The sequence below is a fragment of the Penicillium antarcticum genome (assembly GCF_028974205.1).
Source record: "Penicillium antarcticum strain IBT 31339 chromosome Unknown utg000009l_segment0_segment0, whole genome shotgun sequence".
NCBI lineage: Eukaryota > Fungi > Ascomycota > Eurotiomycetes > Eurotiales > Aspergillaceae > Penicillium > Penicillium antarcticum.
In genome coordinates, this window is record NW_026695307.1 from 3,228,933 (window position 1) to 3,245,941 (window position 17,009).

General features: G+C 48.8%; 5 protein-coding genes across 5 annotated transcripts; all 5 read left to right on the forward strand.

Moving 5' to 3' along the window:
• Positions 1-281: 281 nt before the first annotated feature.
• N7508_009584 (putative histone acetyltransferase Spt10) lies at positions 282-1,903 on the forward strand (the record flags this gene model as incomplete). Its single annotated transcript, XM_058467647.1, has 2 exons — positions 282-779; positions 827-1,903. 2 exons carry the CDS (start codon positions 282-284, stop codon positions 1,901-1,903), a joined length of 1,575 nt encoding a protein of 524 aa, XP_058315493.1.
• Positions 1,904-2,320: 417 nt separating this feature from the next.
• N7508_009585 (chaperonin-containing T-complex subunit CCT7) lies at positions 2,321-4,258 on the forward strand (the record flags this gene model as incomplete). The annotated part of the gene is made up of 5 exons (XM_058467648.1): positions 2,321-2,366; positions 2,434-2,600; positions 2,669-3,005; positions 3,067-4,101; positions 4,155-4,258. The coding sequence occupies 5 exons, from the start codon at positions 2,321-2,323 to the stop codon at positions 4,256-4,258; spliced, it is 1,689 nt and encodes a 562-aa protein (XP_058315494.1).
• A 747-nt stretch (positions 4,259-5,005) lies between these two features.
• On the forward strand, positions 5,006-6,612 carry N7508_009586 (caspase family protein; the record flags this gene model as incomplete). Its single annotated transcript, XM_058467649.1, has 6 exons — positions 5,006-5,085; positions 5,151-5,313; positions 5,381-5,444; positions 5,506-5,865; positions 5,920-6,528; positions 6,587-6,612. 6 exons carry the CDS (start codon positions 5,006-5,008, stop codon positions 6,610-6,612), a joined length of 1,302 nt encoding a protein of 433 aa, XP_058315495.1.
• Positions 6,613-7,939: 1,327 nt separating this feature from the next.
• On the forward strand, positions 7,940-9,183 carry N7508_009587 (uncharacterized protein; the record flags this gene model as incomplete). Its single annotated transcript, XM_058467650.1, has 2 exons — positions 7,940-8,187; positions 8,241-9,183. The coding sequence occupies 2 exons, from the start codon at positions 7,940-7,942 to the stop codon at positions 9,181-9,183; spliced, it is 1,191 nt and encodes a 396-aa protein (XP_058315496.1).
• A 299-nt stretch (positions 9,184-9,482) lies between these two features.
• N7508_009588 (uncharacterized protein) lies at positions 9,483-11,301 on the forward strand (the record flags this gene model as incomplete). The annotated part of the gene is made up of 4 exons (XM_058467651.1): positions 9,483-9,866; positions 9,917-10,389; positions 10,444-10,740; positions 10,797-11,301. 4 exons carry the CDS (start codon positions 9,483-9,485, stop codon positions 11,299-11,301), a joined length of 1,659 nt encoding a protein of 552 aa, XP_058315497.1.
• Between the last annotated feature and the right edge of the window lie 5,708 nt (positions 11,302-17,009).

A 17,009-nucleotide genomic window follows, 5' to 3' on the forward strand; every position in this document is an offset into this window, starting at 1 on the left:
AATGAATGAGTCAGCACTGAGTCAGTTAGGACCACAACTTCTCGACTCCGGACTCGAGAATACTCACGCGGTCCTCGAAGTGCGATCGAGGACATCCTTCTAGAAGCAGTGCCGAATGTCAGTGAACAGACCCCCCTGTCAAGTCTCTTTTCCTCCCTTGTCTTTTCTCCTATCTTGTCTCTTGTAGTCTTCTTATTCCTCTCGTATTTCACAAGGAATTGTCGGACATGTACTGAGATTTACTAACATGACATGCAGTGAGATCGGTAAACAGAGGCATCATGTCGGAGGTACATGGAGACTCAGAGCTGGTCTCATCAGGCCCTGAGCTTGACTACCCTCTTGCACTGGCTCCGCGACAGGTCACTCTACGAGACAGAGTGACAATTGCCACGCTTGTCCCTTTCGCCTCAGCAGAGGAAATACCCCGGGCCCTGCTGAAGTACCTCTCAGATCAATTCAACAAAGAAATTGAAAAGGGAGATACATATGCCATGACCGAGCCCATTCCACTGGCCCAATTTGGACGGTACTGGTTCTCTAATTTTGGTGTTGTCATGCTTCTGGGTGACATTGAGAGTGCCGAGCAGACACATACCATGGACCGCGCCGGTGCCAACTGGACCAAGCTTTGCCTTGGTGGCTTTCACATTAGGCCTAACTACCCTGGTCGTAGTAGCCATGTCTGCAATGGCACGTTCATTGTCACAGATGCTGCTCGAAACAAGGGTGTAGGAAGACTGATGGGTGAAGCCTATCTGGAATGGGCGCCCCGTTTGGTGAGTACTAATCCCAGCACTTTAATCCACCTTTCTGATTCCTGCAGGGCTACACATATGCTGTCTTTAACTTGGTCTATGAGTCTAACGTTGCATCATGTCGCTTATGGGATTCCCTTGGCTTCAAACGAATTGGACGTGTCCCTGGCGGAGGCAGACTCAAATCACAACCCGGAGAGTTTGTTGATGCGATTATTTATGGAAGAGGATTGAGTCTGGATGGCGAGGACTCCGTGTCTCAGGATCGATTCGAGAAGATTCGCTATTACTTAAAGCATGACAAATATCCCCGTGGTGCTGATCGAGCTGAAAAGAGTCGGCTTCGCAGTGCAGCGACACATTACAAGCTCCTTGGGGGCGAGGACGGCGAGCCCGAGAGATTGATGCTGAAGGACAAAGAGGTCGTATCGGACCCGCAGCAGCAGTACGACATCTCTCAAGAGGTTCATCTCAAGCAGCATGCTGGAATTAACAAAACCACGGCGGCTATTGCAGTCAAGTACCACTGGGTGCGAATCAAAGAGACTGTCAATCGGGTGATTCGTGACTGTCCACAATGCAAAGAAACTGTCAAGGCACCTCCTCTTCCCGGAACCAAGGAAGAAGATTCACCTCCTTCAGAGACTGTGTCGGAGAATGTGTCCAGCACCGAGGCCAGCCCAATGGAACCGCCCCCGACTCAGAATGTCACACCAGCGATAGACCAACAAATGGACCAACAGATGGAAGAAGCACCCGAACAACCTCCAACCCACAACCCTTTCATGCATCAACCCGTCTCAACAGCTGTGCCTGGCACAGTACACCCCATGGCTGGATTCGCTCCCATGCCCGTGGACCCTCAAATGATGCAATTGAACCAATTACGACGTTACCAACAACAAAACCCCATGGGCTCTTTTGCCCCTGGGCCGCACAATATGAACATGAACTTTGACGATGCAATGCGCTATCATACGGCCAGCAATGCCTATCAGATGATGGTAGACGATGGTTCAGATCCCTTCCGGGAAGATGTGCTTGGACTGGTGAATCCATCTGCACACGACATGCAGCATGATGCGGACTTACTCGCCAAGTACGAGTATGGGAGTCCATCAGAGGGAAATTATGACTTTACGTGAATAATCTACTATTACTTTCGGGAAGACCTTTGTAATCATTATCTTCTTATCCTTTCATTTCGGTATTTCGGTATTTCCTTTGGCGTCAAGACCTGGTCTGGGATATTGATATAATATTCCACCAGTTGGCCGTGGGCAGTGAATGTCTTATGCTAAACTCTGGGCATCATACTTCTTCCCGAAAAAAATGTGATCAAATCATTCATACAATATAATTTTTTTCGAGTAGTTTGTGTACTAACTTATACCTTTGATGCGTAGGGTTGAGCCTGATTGGTCACCGCCTTGCGCGACTGGGGGGTTTTGGGGGAACAGCTCTGGGAAATTTTGGCAGATCAACCCCTCCGACGCTCCAACTCAACATACCCCTTTTCTTATTTCTTTTCTTGTCGTTGAACGGTAATATCCGATTTCATAATGGCCTTTGCCGGCCAAACCCCCACGATTGTGGTGCTGAAGGAGGGTATGTGTCGTTCAGTGCGGGCAGTTTTGGTGGGATTCAGAGTGCTAACTGCTTTTTCGACATATAGGCACAGATGCTTCTCAGGGAAAGGGCCAGATCATCTCCAACATCAATGCTTGTGTCGCTGTGCAGGCAACAGTTAAGAGCACCCTCGGTCCCTACGGTGGTGATCTCCTGCTTGTCGATGCCAATGGCCGACAGACCATTACGAACGATGGAGCTACAGTTATGAAGGTGCGTCGAAATTATCGAACATCATACACCGGGCATAATGAAAGATAATTCTAACATTCGTCTGATAGCTTTTGGATATTGTGCACCCCGCCGCCCGCATCCTCACGGATATCGCCCGGTCTCAAGACGCCGAAGTCGGTGACGGAACAACCTCTGTCGTGGTCCTCGCTGGTGAGATTCTCAAGGAGGTCCGTGATCTCGTTGAGCAGGGTGTCAGCTCGCAGACTATCATCAAGGGTCTGCGCAGGGCAAGCGCCATGGCGGTCAACAAGGTTAAGGAGATTGCGGTGGACATGATGGACTCTTCGGTCACCCACGAGAAGAAGGTCGAGACACTAAGACGGTTAGCCGCCACAGCCATGAACAGCAAGCTCATCAAGCGGAATTCGGACTTTTTCACAAAGAGTGAGAGCCCCTATCCAGACCCCCCGAAGAGCTGCAAACGCTAACAGCAGTTGTGTTATAGTGGTTGTCGATGCCGTGCTTTCTCTCGACCAGGACGATCTCAACGAGAAGTTGATCGGTGTTAAGAAGATTACCGGTGGTGGTCTCCAGGACTCCATTTTCGTCGACGGTGTCGCTTTCAAGAAAACCTTCTCCTACGCCGGTTTCGAGCAGCAGCCTAAGCACTTCAAGAACCCCGGCATTGTGTGCTTGAACGTCGAACTTGAGTTGAAGAGCGAGAAGGATAACGCCGAGGTCCGTGTTGAACAGGTTTCAGAGTACCAGGCTATCGTCGATGCCGAGTGGCAGATTATCTACAACAAGCTCGAGGCTATTCACAAGACTGGAGCCAAGGTTGTTCTCAGCAAGCTGCCCATTGGTGATCTTGCTACACAGTACTTCGCGGACCGTGACATCTTCTGTGCTGGCCGTGTTGCTTCCGACGACATGGACCGTGTCTGCCAGGCTACCGGAGCCGCTACCCAGTCCACCTGCAGTGACATCCAGGAGCGCCACCTCGGAACCTGTGGTGTCTTTGAGGAGCGCCAGATTGGTGGTGAGCGTTTCAACCTCTTCTCCGACTGCCCTCTCGCCAAGACCTGCACACTCGTCCTGCGTGGTGGTGCTGAGCAATTCATTGCCGAGGTGGAGCGCAGTCTGCACGATGCTATCATGATCGTCAAGCGCGCTCTGCGCAACACAACCATTGTCGCCGGTGGTGGTGCTACCGAGATGGAATTGTCCAGCTACATGCACGGCTTTGCCGACCGCAACGTCCCCCACAAGCAGCAGGCTGTTGTCAAGGCCTTCGCCAAGGCTCTCGAGGTGATTCCTCGCCAGCTGTGTGACAACGCCGGCTTCGACGCTACAGACATCCTGAACCGCCTGCGTGTGGAGCACCGCAAGGGCAATGTCTGGGCCGGTGTGGACTTCGATAACGAGGGTGTCCGTGACAACATGGTCGCCTTTGTTTGGGAACCCAGTCTGGTCAAGGTCAACGCCATCCAGGCCGCTGTTGAAGCTTCTTGCCTGATCCTGAGTGTGGATGAGACGATAAGTAAGTGACCCGAGTGATCTTAACGTTTTTTAACAGAATTAACAATCCCACAGAGAACGAGGAATCCGCCCAACCTGGCCAACAGCGTGGTATGCCACCTGGTGCTGCCCAGCGGGCCCTCCGTGGCCGTGGCCGTGGTATGCCCCGACGCGGTTAAACGAGGCCGGGTACCCGGATGATGTTCGATGATATTTCTAAAAAAGATCCTAAGCGATGAATTCTCATGGCTTGTGTGTCACCAGAGTACAGGGAGAAGAGTTTGTAGACATAATCGGACTTATAGTCTTCCGTACATAGATCTACATGCAGATGATTTATCCAATGCATCTCAGGGCCAAGCCGATCCGCGCTCAGCCAGACAGTATTTGGAATAATTCCGTTATAGTTCATGTGTTATAACTTATCCCAAGTACGATCTATTAAATCTTGCATAGATCTAATGACAGCTGTCTCGCGAGCTGTAGACGTAATGAGTAGTTCCCAGTACGAGCCTAATAAGCGGCCACGACAGGGATTACTCGGGGTTGCCGATGCAGGTCAGATATAAAACCATTGCCTTCTCCTTCTCTTTTTATTTTAGTTTCTTGATAGAGATTCGTCTTTTGCCATTCATAAGCCTTATAGAGCCCTAACACGCGAACCTAGTAAGTGGCGAGTGTGACGATCTTTCGCAAACTTGCCTCGGCATTTCCCGTCCTCTCTTGTTTGATCTGTTCAAATCTCTTAAACGTGTGTGAACTGCTTTGTGCATTGTGAACCGTTCAAGGCTTGGCGCCCGTATTATCCGATCTGTTTTGCTTCGGATCTCCCTTACTCCACATCGCGTTCTCTCTTAATCAATCTTCCTGAATCCTCTCTCTACTCTCCTCCCCAAGGCGTCTGGACACAGAGAAATCCTGAAGTGATGTCCTACTATCCGCCTTACTCGGGCGCGCCGGGTTACCCCCCGCAGCAGTCTTATCCCCCGCAGCAGCAACAGTACCCGTACGATGGCTTCTATCTGATTTCGGCGCTGAACGTTCGAATAACTGACGTGGATTGAATCGCAGACCAATGCATCATCAACAGCAACCCTCTTATGGCGGGTATCCCGGCCAGTCTTATCACCAGGCGCCGCCGCCGCAGCAGCAGTCCAACCCGTACGGATACAGCCATTCACCCCAACCACCTCAGCAGCCATACGGAGCGCCGCCCCCGCAGCATGGATACAATGTATGTGATGAGATATAGACCAAGAAAACAGGCTTGGATCTGCGATATTGACGCCGACTTCTAGCAGGGTCCGCCGTCGGGTTACAGTCAGCACGCACCCTCAGGGCCACCAATGCAACAAGGAAGACCAGGTTCGTCGGGGTTTCGGGAATAATTACACGGTACAGACTAACGTATATATTATATCTCTAGCTTACGGACACCAAAGCGGTGGTCCCCGTCCCCCTCCCAGCAACCCCGTCGCCTTCGGCCACGGCGCTCCGCAAAATTATAGCTTCCAATACTCCACCTGCCGAGGCAAGCGAAAGGCGCTGTTGATTGGTATTAACTATTTTGGTCAAAAAGGCCAGCTGCGCGGATGTATCAACGACGTCAAGAACATGTCGACCTATCTGAACCAGACCTTCGGCTATGCTCGTGAGGACATGGTTCTCTTGACCGACGACCAGCAAAATCCAATGAGCCAGCCGACCAAGGCTAACATCTTGCGGGCTATGCACTGGCTCGTTAAGGATGCCCAGCCGAATGACTCTCTTTTCTTCCACTACTCCGGTAAGCACAATCCACAGATCGACCCGCCGCTAATAAACTGACAAATATATACAGGCCACGGCGGCCAGACACCCGATCTGGACGGCGACGAAGAAGACGGATGCGACGAAGTGATCTACCCAGTAGATTTCCGCGCAGCCGGCCATATAGTCGACGACGAGATGCACCGAATCATGGTGCAATCCCTCCGCCCAGGTGTCCGCCTCACAGCAATCTTCGACTCCTGCCACTCCGGCTCCGCCCTGGACCTGCCCTACATCTACTCCACCTCGGGAGTTCTCAAAGAGCCCAACCTGGCCAAGGAAGCCGGACAGGGCCTGCTCGGCGTTGTATCCGCATACGCGCGTGGTGATATGGGCAGCATGATGTCCACCGCCATGGGCTTCATCAAGAAGGCCACCAAGGGTGACGAAGTCTACGAGCGTAACAAGCAGACTAAGACTTCCCCCGCCGATGTCATCATGTGGTCTGGTAGTAAGGACGATCAGACTAGTCAGGATGCGCAGATTGCCGGCCAGGCTACTGGTGCTATGTCTTGGGCTTTCATTGCTGCTCTGAAGAAGAACCCTCAGCAGAGCTATGTTCAGCTGCTCAATAGTATTCGTGATGAGCTTTCGACCAAATATACCCAGAAGCCTCAGCTGAGCTGTAGCCACCCTCTTGGTAAGTTTTCTTTTTCTATCTGTGGAAGGCATGGGTTTAACTGACTTTTGAATCGCAGATACCGACATTCTTTATGTGATGTAATTTGGGGTAGCTGTATCTCTGAAGGAATTCTCTTTTTTTGTAATATCGTTGACTACCGCTTCGAGTTGCGGTTGATTCTAAAGCACAAACTGGCCTGTAATCCATTTATTCGTGCTTTTGTACATTGATAGCCTTGCACTTTCATATGCGCTACTTAACAAAACACTGTCAATTGTTCAACAAACAAGTTCAAAGTATATAATAGCCCCATCCTGCTAAAATAAGAAGCCAGAGAGCTTCGCAATATCACTGGCGATGATAGACTCTGAGCACCCCTGGATTTCAAACGAGTCTCCTGCCTACACCATCTACACAACTCATTGTACCGATCAGTTCTTATTATGACAGAGCCAATCATCAGCGTCCACGCATTGTACCTGGCGGTCGAGTTTATCATTCTCTACACATCTATTTGCAGAATATGTCTCTATCTACAAGAAAAAGTATCACTGGAGCCCAGGCTTGACAGCAATGACCTTCCTAGGTATCGGAGTTGGGGCTCTCCTTGCTGCACCAGCTGTCCCGATGGTAATGTACTTTCTCCACCATAAAATCATTCGCAGTCGCTTTTGAGGCCAAGACCGCCCAGATCCCGGAACAAGTCTGTACATGGGTTTGTTTGGCGCGCCAACCATTCCAACCTCTATTTCTGGATGGGCCGGACTGCCAGAGAGTCCATCAGTGTCTGGAGCCCGCTTGCCTTGTCGGTGCTTTTGGGCCTTGGGGTACTGTGTATCTTTGTTTCATCGTACAAATATGTTGCTGATTCGTTTGAGCTGCATGCTGCTAGTCCTCTCTCGAGTCTGCAGGTCCTGCGTCTTATTGCTGCGGGGGTGATGGCAATTATTTCGGAAATCATTCACCAAAACTTGGGTATTGCTTGGAATTTAACTGTTCTTGGCTATATTTCTTTAGATTTTATGCCTGTGCTGTTCGTATTGTACTGGGAAGGAGCGCAGGTGCGCGTTTGGAGTTGATATGCGCGAAGAATTGAAGGCCAGTAACAGTACATCCACGATGACAGTCAACCAGCGGTGTCTTGGTTGTATTTACTCCGTACAAATATACGAGACATTTATCAGAAATCGATAGAAAAATATGTTGACAGAAAAGATCTTGGAGTTTCTATCTGCAATATGTTTGGTCACGTGTATTGTGTCTATATCGCAACCGACGCGTTTCCGCCGCTTCAACTACGCGTCATATTTCACAATTTTTGCTTTTCCCTCAAATAAGCCACACCAGCTAGTACCAATGGGTGCTTTTTACAGGATAGAGAATAAAAATTACTGAAAACGGCCAACTGAATCCCCCGAATCCTTCAATCATGATCCATAATGTCCGTCATCTTTCGAGACAACCAGCCCCAGGCTATTTACCCCGGGGTGAGAATTGGTTTCATGAAATTCCTTTTTTGCCCCACGGATGGGAAACCACCAATGACCATGGCTCCGGGACCCTTAAACATGCCGCAATGAAAGCTCTGCTGAAAGACCAGTCGCAACTGAAGCCAGAGCTGTTCGAAATTGTTCCATGGCATCTAGCAAAATATCTCTGGGAATCTCTAGGCAAATGGTGGGTTATTGCTCTCACAAAGCTACCTACAGCCGATTTAACCATTCCTGTAGCAACAAGCAGACACTATACATGTGGAAACTGATGGCGACAATGTACCCTGCAGAATTTCCTCAAACCAGTCCCTATTACTGTCTAGGCACTGGTAGTCCCAGGGAGCCGCTCAAAGCATATATGGGAATGCTTAACAACAAAGACTTCCGCTGGCGAGCAGTCTTGACACTTGCATCCACATATTGCTCTCTGACAGATCTTTCGGGAATCCCAAATATCAAGAACCTAGTCGCTCTGGAGATTTGCTTGTCCCGAGGTAATCGGAGCCAAATGGACCAGGAGAATGTCACTAAAGAGCAAGTCTCTTTGCAAGATGGATCCGTGCGTGGTTGGGTCGAAATGTGGCAGTTCACCAGAGCTCTACAGCATCTCCGGGTCCTCCGAATCTACCACCAGCACGGATTGACCACTGCAGCTTTGAGATCTCTTTGCGAACTACCAGGGCTCCAGCTTGTGGTTGCGTACGCATGCGATAAGATTACACAAGAGATCTCAAGCCACCGGAAACCTTCAAACAACATACTCCCCATTGAAGGATGGTCGGCTAGCAGGCTTGACTGGCTACCAAAGGAGAAGGCACTGACAGATCTAGGGCCACTGCTAGATGTGTACAAAGCTAGTCTTGGAACAGATCCAGATGCGGATGGGCAACAAAAACAACCCTCGACATTGGTTACCAATCTCCCGATTTTGGAATTCCAACTTCCAACAGCCAATCACAACAATCCGGAGCGGGTGGCACAGCGTGCTATGTATAGGCCTAGGTCGATTGTGTTCTTCACTAGGGACCCTGCCATGCAGAAACTTGATCAGGAGAAAAAGCAGCGTGAGAGGGGAAAGAAGCGGTCTGAGCCAGTGGAGGGACCTAATCCCCGTGCCAGGAAGGCTGTTATGAAGGATAGAGGGAGAGATATCTCTACGACATTGAATGCATTTTTTTAATCCATCTTCCAATATAATTTGCAATTGAACTTTTTCTTCATTCACTCATTGGTGGTTCTATACAAAGTAGACCAAAGAACACGCTAAACCATTCTAGGCAACCCTTTGTGATGACATAAGTGAATGATGTCAGGTGCAATTGACAAATATTGACGCTGATTGGCTACGAACCAAACCCCGCTTAATCTGATCAACATCACCTGATGACCTCAATCAGTCAAGCAACGACTTGCATTTCGCAACTTTTTAATGATCCCTGCCTTTCGATAATCCCTCCAAGTAGGAGACATCATAACTCCATGGCTGACAACCAAATCCCAACCGAAGGGTCCGACGCCTCCTTGAACAACAATGACTCGGCCATTGCATCCTCGCGCTCCAGCACCGATTCCCGAACCTCCACACGAAATCTCCGCGTTTCACACATGCCCGCCCCGAACCACCAGCACAGACAAAGCTTGAGTGAATCCCTTCGCGGACCACCCGGATCTCCCCGAGCACGCCGGCAGCCATCCCTCACCCAATCAGCCATTCAGAGCCTCATCGACAATCCCCCGCCACCCAAGCCGAGTGACCCTGCGTTTATCGGCCGGGATTGGCGAGAGATCTCAATTGGAGAGTTGGTCAGCCCGGATGACCTTAAGTTTGTGGAGCTTGATACGGGCATTGAAGATGCTACAAACGTGAGTACATCAATGCCGATATGGTTGACTCATACTAACTAGTTCACTAGATCTTGATTGATTCCGGTGCGGCCGTGCTTTTGATCCGCGAAACTCCTGAAGCCACCTCTGCTGTCGGCACATTTGATTATGCAGATCTGAATTCATATCTCCTGCTAGCGGCAGGATTGACCTCCCCCGATGCAGCACACCTAGCATCTTACGAAGAGCTTGCCAAGAAGGCCCACGATGGTGTGCCTATTCCGCTACGAGATGTCAAGAAATTTGGCATGGAGAAAGAGCCACTGATCAATCTGCCTGCGTCGGCAAATGTGTTGACGGCTGTTGAGACCTTTGGTGGGGGTGTTCACCGCGTCGTTGTGGTCAATGAGTCCAACCCCCAAGAGGTGGTTGGAATCTTTAGTCAGTTCCGACTTGTTAAATTCCTTTGGGAGAATGGCCGGAGCTTCCCTGTCATTGAGGAACTCTACACCCAAGCTTTGCGCGAGCTGCGCATTGGATCTCAAGAAGTGATCTCTATCAAGTAAGTTGTTCACTATAACTATGCTTGCAGCCAGACTAACATCTATTTCTGCAGCGGCGACAAACCTCTTCGTGAAGCTCTACATGTCATGAATAATGAAGGCGTATCATCCATCGTCGTGGTTGATAGCCACATGAATGTCCTCGGCAACATTTCGACAGCAGACGTCAAGCTTCTGACTCGGTCATCTTCATTGCCGCTTCTTCACAATACCTGCACCCATTTCATTTCGGTCATCCTGTCTACACGAGGACTGATTGAAGGCAAAGACTCATTTCCTGTCTTCCACGTCAATCCAGGGTCGACACTGGCCCATACAGTTGCGAAGATTGTGGCAACTAAATCACATCGGTAATTCATATAACCCCAAACATCAACAGTATGAATATCTATACTAATTGTACTAGACTCTGGATCACTGATCCAATGTCCCCATCCTCCTCAGGACCACCAACCCCATCGCATTCTGCTGCCCACGTCCCTCTTCCCTCTAGCATAAGCCAGCCAGCTGCAGGATCGCACATCACAAACTCACCTCCAGCATCTCCTCTCCCTCCACCATTGACCCCTACAGCACAGCCCTCTCAATACATAGCACCACACCACCCTGCGCCTCCTCTAGCCTTCGCATCCACAACCCTAGGCTCTCATTCTACTGCAGGGGTGACCGCGCCGCCACCACTCACCCATTCAATTCCCGCTTCAGCACTAGATGGAGCCCGACTTTCTGGACGCCTAGTTGGAGTCGTGAGCTTGACTGATATTTTGAATCTACACGCCCGAGCTAGCGGACTGAGTCCAGCTGATCCAGCCGAGACTCGTAACCGCCGTCGACGCAGTAGCTCGTCGAGTTTAAGTGTTCGCCGCAGTGGTGATATTGGCCGGGAGCTATTCAGCCGCGGTGGTATGTAACGAAACATTCCAAACTTGTTTGAACAATTGTTCTCGTGTATGCTGCAGAGAGAAGTCCACTCGTTATGTTCTATGTTAAATTTTACTATGGACCACACGCCCGCATCAGTCATGAATCGTTGTCACAGATTATGAAATTGCGTTTCGTGGGAATCCTTCGTTTTTCAATTTTACCAGCGGACATGATTTCCTTGTGAATTAGCATTACGAAATACTCTTTCAGATCCCTTTCTCTATATGTGCTACATGCACTTTGTTCTCTTTCGATTAGAACTCCCCAATTTTGAGTCTTCAATTTGCCGAGCATCAAACTCAAGAGGTACAATTATGCACTTCCAGCGAAGATCGACGCACCGGACAAAGCCGAAACCAAACCATGTCTTCACAGAGATCAGATGCCGATCCCATGACTAGCCAACCCCCACGCTTCAACACGGACATGAAATGGCATTTTCCCAAATTTCACTGTCCAAGTTAGATTCACAGTTTACGCAAGGCATACCAAATCCGGCCTCGGCCTTCGGGCTTAGGAAACTACAAGAAAGCTACCCGGAAAACTTTTCCCTGGGATCGAATCCAATACAATTTAGAACCTCACTGTTCTATCTGTCCCATCCAGATCATTCCAACGGCACCCTAAGCACCACACACGCAACACTATCCACCACATCCACCCTACACAAGCACAGACCACACCAGTGGACTACACTAATCGCAGATCATTGCATTTACCAGTAATTATCCTGAGAATCCCAGCTAAACCTTGTGATTCCCGATCTCCGAGATTAAAGTGTCAGATTGGCTTCAATTGTGAGTTCGATCGGGGCGATCATTTGTTGATCTTCCTTGGCGGATGACGTTGCTCGTTTGCGTTTGACTTTGGCTTAGTGATTAATTATTCAACTGCTACATGTGATTTGCAATGTACCGGCATTGTTACATTTTTGGTTGTGGGATTTGACTCGCTCGTCAGATTTGGAGGGCTTCACAGTCGGCTTCGCCGGATTAGGAAATTCGTTTCGTTCCGAGTTTGCCTGATGTGTCGATCTGGGAGTGAGGTATGGAAATGGTTATTGATTATTCTGCTTAGTGTTTTCTTTGGAAATTGTTTTGTAAGAGTAGTCAGTTCAAGGTATCTTTAAGCACGAAGGATGATGATGGTACTTGAGGCTTGGAGCATTTACTGACTCATATCTGAGCTTTTTCTACTTGGCGAGAAATTCCACGTGTATTCAATTTCATCCACATATTGCAATGTAGGCAAAGAGAACAAAGAAATACGAGTTTTTGCTAACAAAAACATCAGTTGTTGGATCCCTTGGACGCAGGGTGTATTTCCGGGGAGAATGACTAGTTCCTGAGTCAAGATTTGTATAGTCTAGGATTTTCTCCCCGAGCCCAATGTTCAGACACCGTCACGATCTGGTAGGAATTCCAAATACAATGCCTGACTTTGATGGAGTCTACCAAACATAGTTCAATCCGATCTCAAATATCAATCGACTCTGATGTCAACGCCGACTGTACGCGAACTATCTCCTCTCCCAGCATCTTTCATCATGTGCTTTCCAGTCGTACGTATCAAATCCCGAAAGGAGCGCAATTCCCGCGAGTGATATCACCCAGTACAAACATCCCTTTACAACGTCTTTGCCACAAACATGGCGAATCCCACAAGCCCTCATCTAGATACAGCAGATAAGAAAAGACCAAATGAGAATATCCACTCACATTCCCTGCTAAGATCAAACCAGCGGTTCACAAAGTCCCTATCGCCAACACAAATCTGATAGGCAAAACCAAACTCCCAAAAATACGAACGCGAAACCAAAGCCCCAAAAACGCCAGCCAAGCCTAGGCCTACATCTGCATACCAGAAATCCGGGGAAACCAGCTGACCTTCCACGTAAACTAGCACAGCTACCTCGCCTCCCACGAATCTGGTTCTCGCAAGCCACGTCCCACACTTCATGGACCAGTCGGAGGGCCCGCCCAGACTGGTGGGAACGTACGCCCTGGGATATCTGACTTGAATGTTGATGTGATTGGGTGATCTATTACAGGAATTTATCCCAGTCATGGTCGTGAGAGGGGGTGAGCAGTTTTCTCTTGTCTGGTTTCTGCTCGTTTTTGTGGATCTTGAGTCAGGATTTAGAGGGGCTGGCGGGAAATGTGATATGATATGACATGACATGATATGAATGTGAGATGATGGGGTCTAGATGGATTTCCAGGACCTTGGTGCTAAGGCTGTCTTTACTACTGTGCTTGTCTTTGGCAGAAGAGTAAAACCAAGTATTGTTTGGTCGAGACGTATGTCTAACAGTGTACAGTGGATATCTTGTAATGAACTGCTTTCCCCCTCCGATCATTGCTGTCTTTATGAGATCATATTGTCAGGTTATTCTTCGAACAAGATATCTAGTCTTCGAGGCTGTGAATTACCTTTCGGTGGGTAGATATCTAGAACAAAGAGCATCATCCGAATCTCAATACTCTAGGGCTTACAGAAGATATATGCCTCCGAATAGTCTGTCCTGACTAGGAGGAGGCGATATGGTGCCCTATTCCAGCAAATGTGCCATTGGTTTCGTCGCTTGGCCTTGATGCCAAGAAACTGGAGGAAACTGACAAGTGGCGCCACCTGAAGTGGATCCTCCCGTCGCCTTGGCGAACCTTTTCAATAGAGCCGCGGGGCTTCACAGTTCGGCTAAATGTACACCAATTCCAGCGTCCTGACATGAGCGATGCTCAAAATCGGGATATCGCTTATGAGATCCATATTCAGATACTGTTAGACTTGGCAACTCACAAAGTGAATATTCGATCTTCCTATACTTTTTTTTTTTTTTTCATGGAGCTGCGACATCATTGAACTGTTTCTCTGGAGAGATGAAATGAAAATATTTTATTTACATTACCCGGACCAAGGAATGCATTCCCACAGGAAGGAAACCTCGGTATTGCTTTACAAATGTAGCAGCAAGCAACGTGTCTTTTGTGGAAGACTTGGCTATGTCTATGTCGCTTCTCAAGCAGAGGATGATATCTTGTTTGGTAGCGAGATGCATTCTTGAGCCACCAGACCTAAGTAATCTCAATGCCCAGGTAGGTATGCAGTACAAGGAGCACTGAAAGCACTGGGCGAACAGTATTCGTAGGATTTTTACACTGGATATTGCGTGGTGTTCAGCTATCACAGTTCACCCTACGTTCCCTTGACACAGCACCTGGTAGACCCATGTGTTGACAGAGCATGGCACAATGTAAGATTAAAAATCTACCGTCATTGCACATCACGCCATTTCCACTTATGAAGCCTGTGGCAGTAAGAACGACAGCAGTCCAATAATCTAGTTTCACATGTTCATATTTAGCAACCACATAATCAGAAATATGGAAATCCAAAACTATGCAGCAAACTATAATGATCACGTGTGAGCTGATTCGAGCCAGACTGAGAATTACCCAGACCATGGCACCCCAAAGCGGCAATTCAAACCTACCTGGCAAGTCAGTCGAGCTATCTAGCTCTATACGACCGCCTAGACAACAGCAACCACCAAATAAAGCCAATCCAACAAAACCACCTCAAATCCGACCATTCTAGCCTCACAGCGCAAAAATATCCCACATTAGGAAGATGGATCGTAAGCCCCAACACCAACAAAACGCAGGTACGCAAAACCGACAGGCAGGCCCAGGTCCAAGCCAGAACCTACGAATAATAAGCCCCATCCACCAACGACAACTGCACCCTGCACGAATCGCCGATCAGGAAAACCAGGGTGTAGAACGTGATACCCAATCACCAGCTCGAACCACGACACTCCCAAATCCAATGCCCGTTTGACGTGCCCGTGTAGGACCAACGGCTCGTGCGGCAACCCCCACGCCACAAAACCAAAACCGCCAAACCAGTCGTTGGATATCTCCCGACGAGGAAACTGCCCAAAGCCCGACAACCAGATCCACAGTTCTGGTTCCAATCAGGCTGTTGCATCGGTGCACGGGGTCTGGATGTGCAAGACTGGATCGGACCCGAGTGGGGAACCGTGGCTTAGGCCGGTGGGGATTGTGGGTCGGTGAGGGTTCAGGCGAGACTGGACTGGATTGGACTGGTACTGGGTATTGAGTACGGGGAGGTTTTTGTATAGTAGAGTATTCTACTCGGGGCTTCGTTTCTTGTTTCTCTGTAGTCCTCGATTGAGTTGGGTGATTCTCGATACAGCATGCACGCCTGGTATAGGTTATCGGGCCAATCGGGGCACCTGGTGGATTCCAAAGCTGCAACCTTAACCCCGCAATCTGGGATCTTCTCTGCAGCTCGCCCGATTCGGCCTTTTTGGCTTTTTAATTTTCCTTTTTCCTTTTTTTTTTTTTTTTTTTTTCCCGCCCTGGGTCACTTTGGGGTTTGTCTCTTTATTCTGGTTACTGGCCTGTCAATGCGATGGTTTACTGCATTGCCTCATTTGGTATACTTTTTGCTAATTTCTGCCTTTCCACAGGTCGTAGACTACTAGCCTTGTACTACAGGCGAAAATGAAGGAGATATAGCTTTGAATGTGGAAAAGGAATCATCGATCCTATCCTGCACGATCACCGTTGATCCAGGATGCCGGGAACGCCTCATCACTCATACCCCCCAGGAGCTAGGCTAGCTACCCAGCAACGTCATCACGATCCTTGTAATCCTGCAAGTCCAACCTACACCTTAGATCATTTTTTACATATCACATCAACTCCAACCCCAATTCATCATTCCACAGCAATGAATTAATAATAGAAACAAGAACCGCCCTCAGCTTCCAAAACCTAGTACGCAACCATAGAACCCAAGAATAAAGCACAAGACCACTTACCACGAAAACAATAATCAAAAGCCAGGGGAGGCAAAACGCAAGGCGCAAAGTTCACCTCCCCTCCCGCCAAGAAAGGGTTCAAAAGTGCCTTTTTTCCACACTGCCCATCTGCTGGTCTGGAAACATAAGATCCTGGATGACATATGCGTGACAAATAAAATAAACGGGTCTATTCCACGGTCTGTCTAGTTCTAGAGTAGAGAAGCTCTGGTTTGATTTGTGATGTATGGATGAAATATACCTCATACAATCTCCAAGGCAACATTGTGTTCTTTCTCACAGTAACTTAACGTGTGAAACACATTTCACGGGTGTGAGTGGGTATCCCTAGCTCAAAGCGGCGCGAACGTCTCTCGTCAGACTTACATGTCGATGTCCATATCCAGTGCACGTCCACGTTAAAGCAAGAGTTAATTATTAAAGGAGACAAACGACCAACTCTTATTGGAAAATAGAAGGGAAAGTAAATCAAATCACTCAATAAGAGTGGGGAAGAAACCCGCTCCAGCTACAGCTGGAGCTGGAGCTGGCTACGAGCTACCTGGCACGGCCCGACAAGATAGAAATCCGGGAACGAGACTGAGACCGAGAGTAAACTACCCACCGAATGATCGCGCTGGGTTTTACCCAGCGAGCATACAGTTGCGTCGATCTTGTGGAGAAGATCACCGGATTAGGGTGTGGACTTGATGTTTGCGGGAGGGTCGATGTAACGTCGATCATTGTGGGACGGGGATAGACCAGGGCGAGAACTTCATTCTTTGGATGTACTGATTTCATTTGTGGGCTCATGTCACTGTGCATAGAGGACATTCATGGCAGAGGACGAAAAAAAAAAAAAGAAAA